Source organism: Vigna unguiculata, chromosome 1, assembly GCF_037176805.1.
Source record: "Vigna unguiculata cultivar grain cowpea cultivar isolate G323 ecotype 2 chromosome 1, ASM3717680v1, whole genome shotgun sequence".
Taxonomy (NCBI): domain Eukaryota; kingdom Viridiplantae; phylum Streptophyta; class Magnoliopsida; order Fabales; family Fabaceae; genus Vigna; species Vigna unguiculata.
The window spans coordinates 43137374-43147609 of record NC_140792.1 but is presented as its reverse complement, the minus strand read 5'-3'; the positions used below and the strand labels follow the sequence as shown (position 1 = coordinate 43147609).

The window sequence follows — 10236 nt, the reverse complement described above, 5'->3', positions numbered from 1 at the left end:
GAATCACATTAGTGTGAGTATATTAATATAAAAGAAGCAGTTTTTATTATGCTTTATTTTTTATACATGACATGTGCTATTTTTAATATAAATAAATATGCTTTTATTAAAACTTCAGGTATATAAATTAGAAAAAAAAAGGCATGCATGTAATATATGGGAGTTAAAATATGATATTTATTATGGTATAAATTAATGATTGGAGTGAGTTTGAGGGAACTTGGTATATGATAGTATGTAGGTAGCTATATATGATATCCACATGGATCAATATACATTAAACAAATACTCACCTTCTTCTCATTCTCAACCCTCTTTTTTTTTCTTTCATCCCTCTCTCTAGCTTCTATATATAGTCCCCACACACACAGAGACACAAAACCCACAAAAATGGAAGACACCAAATCCAGGTTCAAGAGGATTTGCGTTTTCTGTGGCAGCAGTTCAGGAAAAAAACCTACCTATCAAGAAGCTGCTGTTCAACTCGGCAAGGAACTGGTAACATACTCCTTTTTTTTTTTTAGTTAATGTTACACAGGCCAGTTTTCTTCTTCCGTTTATCAAATTTGGTTTTCTTTTCTATCTTCTGTTCAAGATTTGGTATACAAAAAGGTGAATTGAAATCTAGGATTGATGGAGAGGTTTGAATCTGAACCCAGGGAATTTTTTGTTTTGATATCATATGGTTAGATTGAATCAACTTTTCCTTTTTCTCTTGCTTCTTTTTGTCCCTTCAGCCGCATTAATGGCTACATAACGTTTCTTTTCTTCCACAACTAACCTTTTCCTTCTATAAATTTTGTACAAATTTTAATGATTCATTTTGATTTCTCACTCTGGTGTTCCTCATCTTCCTTTGGTTACGCCTCTCTCTTCTCCCTCATCGTATTTTCTTCTGTTTTTATGTAAAAAAAGAAAAAAGCTCTGGAGTGGCAAGTGGTGCTTGTGATTGTGTGGTGGAAATATGGTTTAGGGTTTAAGTTTGGCATGAGAGAGAGACGCGCGCACATATACACGCAGAGAGATTGCAAGGATGCTAGCTGTAATATGCTGTCAGTTAAGCAGCCTTCTTGCATGATCTTTGTTTCCCTCTACAATACTGTTTTTTATAACATTCGAAAACCTTTTCATCTTTAAATCAAAATAAATAAATAAATAAACACATTTTTTTTTCTGTTATAAGGAATAGAAGTGAAATAAATAAATAAATAAATAAACACATATTTTTTTTCTGTTATAGGGAACAAACGTGCTTCCTAGGTATCATTACTCTGTGAAGCGTGTTATTAGCCTTAGCCATTTCCCACAGGCTTCCATGATTTTTCCATATGCCCGGTAGTTGTCACCCTAATATATGGTAAAAACTCCCACTACTCTATTCATTGTCTTAGTGTTAAAATATACAATAGTAAAAAAAAATGGCATCTTAGTATAGTATATGCTCCCTCCACTAATAAAATTTTATTATTTTGGCCATGTCCAAACTTAATTGGTTTCGTTTGTTTCATGATGAATGTTGTGACACGCGTTTACGTGGTTTGGTTTTCGATGTTTTTTGAAGGTGGAGAGAAGGATTGATTTGGTGTATGGAGGTGGCAGCGTGGGGCTGATGGGTCTCGTTTCTCAGGCTGTTCATGATGGTGGGCGCCATGTTCTAGGGTTTGTGATTCTCACTCTCCCATTTTTTGTTGTACATGTGTGTGTGTCCATGTAATAGGCCACCTTAATCATTTTTTATGGTTTTTTCTTACTTCCAAGATACAACATTTGTATTTCCCTTTTTCCGTTCAAGGTAAAAGTGATTTTGGAATTAGTGAATTAGGTAAGACAAAGCATGTACTCACTGACTCATGCGTGTTTCCCATGTTCTGTGAGAAATGGTAGAATATCACGGGATCAAATGCTGGCGATGTGGGACGTTCTTTTCTTAATCAAATTGAGGTTCCGAATGTAGGTTCAAAGGGAGCATCTTGGATACAGAATAATAATAAAAAACTTCACAGGGACTAATAGTAAGTGGGGGCATTCTGCACCGTTGTTGGGATTTAAAAAAAGGAAAAAGAAAAAAATAGAAGAAAAGTGACCTTTACCGGTAGTTAGAAGCTTCTTGGCAGGTTTGGTGTATTGGATAAAGTTTAATCCTTTTGTTGCCTCTTCCAGAAAGGGACGCTAGAGCGTTTTTGCGCAACAATTGGAGCCAACATAATTTTTTTTTTCAATAACAAAGAACTCATTTTATATAATCATATATAAAATAATACTAACCACGTAAGTGGTACAATGAGATTGGAGCCAACATCATGTTTCCTTCTTTCAGTATTTTATTGATTCTTTTCTTTCTTGCACTCCCAAGAAAACATTGATTCCTTCTTCCACATTCATTTAGTTTAACATTCTCAATTATAATATATCTTTATCGTAAGTCAATATGGTTAAGTTTCCATTTTTTCTCTCTTATAAATATATACATCAGATAATAAATAATACGTATATTAATACTATAAATTAAGGCCTTCTATTTACATTATTCTTACTACATATATAATAGATTCGTTGCTTTTTAAAAAATAATAATAGATATATTAAGTTCATAGATCAGTATCAATCACCAAAAAGTTTAAAATGTTTCTCCTTGCCAAATTGTTGGACATTGAAATTGGGAAATCATAGTTTTTGATTCTAGTTTCTTCTGACCATGGGTTTGTTTGGTGCAGGGTTATCCCAACAAGTCTTATGCCAAGAGAGGTACATATATAAATACCCTCGTGAATAACTATTTAATTTTTAGTAAATTTAAAGGTGAAATATGGAATAGTGATATAGTTGAAGCATATATGTTGCAAATGCAGATAACAGGTGAACCTATCGGGGAAGTGAGAGCCGTATCTAATATGCACCAAAGGAAAGCTGAGATGGCTCGTCAAGCCGATGCCTTTATTGCCCTCCCAGGTAACATAACAAAATCACAACATCCATAATCTTTATTAATTGTTGCATTTGTTGTTTTTTCAGCAACATGCATATAATTATTTTTTTTGTTGGGTTATGTTTTATATTGTGATATATATATATATATATATATATATATATATATATATATATATATATATATATATATATATATATATATATATATATATATATATATATATATATATATATATATATTAGTTTTAGTTTTACATGTATAAGATATTTGACACTACTTTTATCTCAAAATCTTAGAAATAATGGAGTTATAAGTCTTCATATATAGTGTTTAATTTTGTCTATTTTATCCAATACGGAATTTTGACTCGCTATTGAATTATTTTCCACATATTTTGAGCCGCTGCTTATTAACATTTTTAAGCAATGAATGAATTAACAGGAGGATATGGAACCCTTGAAGAATTGCTGGAAGTCATTACATGGGCTCAGCTTGGGATTCACAGCAAACCCGTAAGCTCAATTTTAATGCCTTGTTAACATCTATCTATATTCTATCTGTCTTAAAGAAAAATATTCTAATCAAATAATGTGTTATTCATCCAAATGTTTTTTTAATACATAGTTATAATTAAGCAGTGTTTAAGTGAGATGCTGAAAAATAAGTATATTGTTTAAGACTAATCAAACCCCTGTATTATATATATGCTGTTTTTTGCCTTAAGCAACTCTTGTTTTAGCACTGTTGTCATGTTACTAGATACTATAATATTTTTGTGGTTGATTAATTAGCCAAGTTGATTACTTGACCATATATGACTCAGTGAAAGAGAATGCTTCTCAACAACTTGCAATTCGGATCCATTATATTCGATGCATTATATAAATATAAAAATGATTAACCACCAGGAAGCTTCAAACACACAGAATCCGATAAATGTGGGGTATTTAATTGGAATTCACATGAGAGAGTGTAGTCTCTGATTGTTCTTAGTTAATCATTGCCACGTTACATCATAGGAAAGTTCTCCATTTGAATGGGAGTAAAACTAAGTATGTGAATGAGCAGCAATATAAAACAGATGAAGATCGAAGAAGTGTTGATCTGTGAATTTTGTGAGATGCAGGTGGGGCTTTTGAATGTGGATGGATTTTACAATTCCTTGTTGTCTTTTATTGACAAAGCCGTTGATGAAGGCTTTATATCTCCCAAGGCACGACGCATTATCGTGTCAGCACCCACAGCCAAAGAATTGATGGTAGAACTAGAGGTACGAGAATACTGTCTCCCACTTTAAAAATACAAAAATGACCCATGTTACGTGCTTCAAGGAAGGTTTCAACTTAGCAATAGTACTAGTTATAATACAACTTGTTCTTCATATTCGATGTCTTTGCTCGTACTTTTAATCATATCGTGAAATATTTTATGGAAGCAGGAACATGTCCCTGAGCAAGATGAGTTTGCATCCAAGTTGGTGTGGGAGGAAAGACTAAATTTCGTGACTGAATCAGAAGTGGCCATGTGATGTGATCAATCCTCTTTTGTGGAAGATTAATGATCCATGGTTTTTTTTTTTTGGGTTTCTACGTTTTATAGCTTTTTGGGTACATAGGATTAGGACTCAATGACTCATTAATCATTATACGGGCATAGGAACCGTAGAATCAATACAGCATTTTTTTTTTTACCATCCTTTTTTAGTGTTACATGGGAACGAGGGTTGTTCAAAATGTGGAAAATCCTAATTGAAAATTCATGTTTCCATTGGGCAACCTTTTCAGTCTTGTCTCTTTGAACTAACCATTGCTTTTAGATAAATTCTTTAATAACAAGTTGATCATAATAATTGCCAGTTGAAAAACATTACAGAATATGTACTCTTAATCAAATATGTAACCATCTAACTCCCTCAAGGGACAAAGGGATATATAAAAGTATATATACCAGAATTATATATGTTATTCCTGAATTTATTTTTCTGGATTTAATAAACTGATTAATACGTGTTCATCCATAATGCACAGCTGTCTACAAGCAATCTTGTGTTGTTCTTGGGGTAGGTTCTTAATTACACAATAGTATAGAATTAATGGAAGTAATTTTCCTTTGCTCATTGTACTTGTTCAAGTGTCTTTCAAATTTAGTACCTGCTGTTGGTTGGTGTTGGTAGGATGATAATAAAATTTATCCAAGTGGTCCAGTTTTTCTGTTTCAAGAATGATCGAATGAGTACTTCAAATAAATAATCACAATTGATCGTTGAAAATCAAAATTATGTTCAGACTCTAAGATTAGATTACACTGATACTAATAAAACATTTTCCTACTATAAATGTGTAATTGTGTTAAAACATGAGATGTTTTGAATTGTTTGAAACAACGTTTTTACTATAGTTATAACATGTTTTGAATTGTTTCATTCATAACAACTTCATAATAAAACAGTATTGAAGTAATAAATATTATTATGAATAATAACTAAATTTAAATCTTGACTCTTATAAAACAAATTTCTCGATATATGTATATACATATATGTGTATGTATACATATATAAATATATATATATATATATGTATATGTATATATACATATACATATACATATATATATATGTATATGTATATGTATATATACATATATATACATATACATATATATATGTATATGTATATATACATATACATATACATATACATATATATATATATATATACATATATATATATATATACATATATATGTATATATATATATAGTGGTAGAACTTGGACAAAAAGTTTAGGGGTACCAAATTATATTTTTTTATATAAAAATTTTTTTAGTTAAAAAAAAAAGCTCTTTATCTTCTCTCTTCATTCCTTCTACTTAAAACAAACACACATAATAGTATAAAAAAAATGTTTATCATTAGCTATTATATCATGATACCAAATCATGAATACCCATTTTAGATAAGTCATTCGTATCTCATCAATTTGATTTGGTGGGTATTGAGAAATTTGAAGACGTTTATCCCGGATCGCATTCTAATGAATTTTTAAATTCATTATATATAACTCTAAAAACTTTATAGATTTGTTTTTTCATTGTCTTGAATTCTTGGTTCTCATGAAAACTTTTAAGTTTAGTAAACGTAAATGCACTTTTTTCATCTTTATCACAAACTTTCCTCCTTAAAAAAAGAATCAATTATTTTACTTTTTATTATAATCTTTCTAATATAAATTTAGCACCTTTTACCTATTAAGAAAATGATAAAATTTATATTCACAACTCATAATTATCACATTGCAAAATATAACAAAACCCATACCACTTTAATTAAATAAACAATACTGTATAACTTCAAAACTTAAAAAATTTTACCATAGGCAGGAAAACACAAAATCTCTAAATTTCATAATTAATGGTTATACTAATTTGGGAAAAATCATAATTAGGGTTCATACCAATTTCATAAAAGAATCCATGAAATCATAATTAAAATTTATACTAATTTGGGATAAACATACTTAGAAGAATCATAAATCTAACATACATACATCATTATAAGATACTAACCTTGATATCTGAAAGATTAGGCAAAGATGTATATTTCAATCTATGTGTTCTTCAACTTCTGTTTCCCAATCTATCTCTTTGTTTTTTTTTTTTCTCTTCATACACTTTCATAATAACTTACATGACATAAAGATCTTATAGTAAAAATAAAATTCTAATCTCTTTTATAAATCAATATTTCCATTAAATTTTTATTTTATTTTTTATTATTATTTTCTATAATATAAATTTAATATAAATATATAATTATAATTTAAAAATATAAATATATATAAAAAAGGAATTTCAAAAAAAAATTGGGGGAGCCGTGGCTCCCCTACGTCACTATGATATTCTGCCATATTTTATATATATATATATATATATATATATATATATATATATATATATATATATATATATATATATATATATATATATATATATATATATATATAAATTATTAAAACACTAGTCTTATCGAACTCTTATATTTAAATGAAAAATTATAAAATTATATTAAAAATGATGAAGAATATATAGTAAAATTCATATAATAAAGAAAATAAAATGTTATTATTATATGGTTGTTGCATTAGAAATATCCTAAAGAATAACGATGCCACAATAATACAACTTAACATTTTAGAAACATCTTATATTTATTACTTATATTTAAGGTGTCCATTGGAGATAACCCTTAGATGCAATTTTTCACAAAGAGAGGTTTAGTTATTATACTAAATACACAAGAAAGACCTATATCCAAGCAAAATATCCAAATTGTTTAGAAGATTCAATTGCATGTTAATTCTACTTTTCCTTCAAATAAATAATAATAATAATAATAATAATATATTATTATTATTTATTATTATTATATCATATCATTATATAATATTATATTATTATATATACTTATATATTAAAAATCAAGATAATTGTTTTATTCTTTAAATTTAATATTTTTTAAATTTGACTATTTTTTTCAATTTAATAATATTTTAATTATAAAAGTACCTACAAAATAAATAAAAACTATTTACAAAGTTATAAAAATTATTTTAATTTTATAAATAATATTAATAGTAATTTTATTATATTTTATTATCATAAAATAATATAATAAAGAAGATACATTTTCTATAACTTCTTTGTGTTATTTTTGAATTAGACTATTTATCCTATACACAAATAATTTCATCATTTATAAAAATACAGCACAATCTCTAAGTAACAGTTATAGTATAATCCTAACATATGCAAATGTTGAATAATTCAAAAAGGTGAATACTATTCTCTCACACTAATAAATATTTTATTTCTTAACATAATTTTTTCATGTCTTTAGGACATAATTCTTTTAGCCCTTTCTTACAATATTCTTTCATTTGAATATCCAATTCAAATTTTCAGTTTATGATTTGGTTAGTTAGGCTAAAAGTTGAGACCGATTAGTCCAAATTTAGTCGTATTTGAATGAGTTGGCGTGACTCTATACAAAATTTGGCCGAATTCTGTCAAGTCGGCCTCGATCGAAATTTGGCCCAGCTGATCCTGAACAAAATTTAGAAGTATTCGGTTGAGTTCACCCCGACCCAAATTTGACCGCATTGGCCTGAGTCGACCTAAACAAAATTTGACCGTATTCGGCCGAGACAATTGCGACCAAAATTTGGTTGTATTCAGCCTAGTTGGCTCCAGTCAAAATTTGGTCGAATTCAATCGAGTTGGCCCCGATTGAGATTTGGCCGAGTCGGTCCTGACCCAAATTTGGTCGTATTTGGCTGAGACGGCCTAGGGTGAAATTTGGTCGTATTCAAATGGGTCGGTCATGATCGAAATTTGGTTGTATCCAACTAAGTCGGCCACAACCGAAATTTGGTCGAATTCAATCAAGTATGCTCCGGTCAAAGTTCGATCGTGTTGGCCTTGACCAAAATTTGACCGAGCGAATTGGTCCTGGCTTGAATTTGGTCGTATTCGGCAGAGTCGACCGCAACCGAAATTTGGTCATATTTAGGCGAGTCGGTCATAACCTAAATTTGGTCAAATTCAATCGAGTTGGTCATGATCAAAATTTGGTTAAGTCGACACTTGCCCATATTTAGCTGTATTCGATCGACTAAGTCCCGAACGAAATTTGACTATATTCAACTTAGTCGGCTGTGATCGAAAATTGGCCATATATAGTCAAGTCGGTCCCGACCGACGAATTTAGTGGAGTCAACCCTGACCGAAATTTGACTGATCAGGACCTGACCCAAATGTGGCCATATTTGGCCAAGTCGACTTTGGCCAAAATTTTGTCGAGTCGACCTTAGCCTAAATTTGGTCACGTCGTCCCCGACCGAAATTCGTTCGAAAGTCATCCAAGTTCATCCCATACTGAAATTTGGCCTCGTTGGCCTCGACAAAAAATCAGTCAAATTTTATGGTGTCAACCCTATCGAAAATCTAATCCACATCCATTTTGGATTGAAATAATGGATGTGGATCCAAATTTGTGTCCATAGGGCTGACACCAAATAATTTGACTGATTTGGTCGAATACTTCCAAATTTTGTCCAAAGACCAACTGGGTCAAATCTCGATCATGACCAACTTGACAAAATTTGGCCTAATTCAGTCAAATTTTGTACAGGGTTACGCCAACTCAATCAAATACGACTAAATTTGGGCTAGTCCGTCGCAACCTTTAGCCTAACCTAACAAAAAATATAAAGTGAAAATTTTGATTGGATATTTTGGATTATCCATTTTGAAAATCTAGATTTTGAGAATGGATATCCAATCCATAAAATATATAAAATGTAGATTAGATTGATATCCAGATCCAATAAAATGGATTTTAAATGGATTGGATTTTTAATAGAATGGATATTAAATGGATTGGATCATAGAAAAAATGGATTGGATCATAAAAATTGAATTTTTTGCCACCCTTAATTTAATGAGTGAATTATTATCTAAATATTTAAATTAATTCTACTAATATTGAAAGAATATACTATTAATAAATATAATGAATCTAGGTAATAATAAAAAAATATTTATATGAAAATAATTCACATACATCAAGTTAAGTAAAAGAAATTAAGAAAAATGTTTTTCTACTTACTCTTACTTAAAATTTCCTAACTTAAAGTTTTCATTAGCGATTAGAATAAATAATTATTTTATTAAAGGTTTTTTTTAAAAAAAGAAAAAAGGAAAACTGCATCATTTTATTCTAGTAAAATGCAAACACACACTGGCAACAATAATAATGTGGTAAAATAAAATTGTTTCCTCTGGGTCACCTCCAATTATATTCAGCAAAATTCATTACAAAATGAAGAGGAAATGACCCAAAATATGTTGGGTGAGAAGGTTGGACTCTGTAAAATGTTTTGATAAAAAATTACACTACTTCTGTAAAAAAAATAAATAAATAAATACATAAAAACAAAAACTGAACATCCAAAACATAAAGTCGAAACAAATAAACAATCCACTAAAAGCATGTCGGGAGAAATAAAATAAGTTAAAACTAATTTATACACAGAGTAAATAAATTTTATTTTATATTAACTTTTCCAAAATTTAGTTTTTAATTTATATACAAACTAATTTTAATTTAAGAAAAACCTTATTTTGTTTTATTCTTCTATTTTTCTTAGACAAAAAATCTATCAAACACACACTAAGTATAATCCAAAATTTTAAAAAGGCTACCGGTGACAAATAAATAAATAAATAATGAACGCACTGATATAATA

At 29.3% G+C, this 10236-nt stretch overlaps 1 protein-coding gene across 1 annotated transcript; it reads left to right on the top strand.

Moving 5' to 3' along the window:
* The first annotated feature begins 307 nt into the window (after window positions 1–307).
* On the top strand, window positions 308–4712 carry LOC114195870 (cytokinin riboside 5'-monophosphate phosphoribohydrolase LOG7-like). The gene is made up of 7 exons (XM_028086302.2): window positions 308–498; window positions 1562–1659; window positions 2715–2745; window positions 2850–2949; window positions 3371–3441; window positions 4056–4199; window positions 4368–4712. Exons 1-7 carry the CDS (start codon window positions 391–393, stop codon window positions 4455–4457), a joined length of 642 nt encoding a protein of 213 aa, XP_027942103.1. The 5' UTR covers window positions 308–390; the 3' UTR covers window positions 4458–4712.
* Window positions 4713–10236: the final 5524 nt, after the last annotated feature.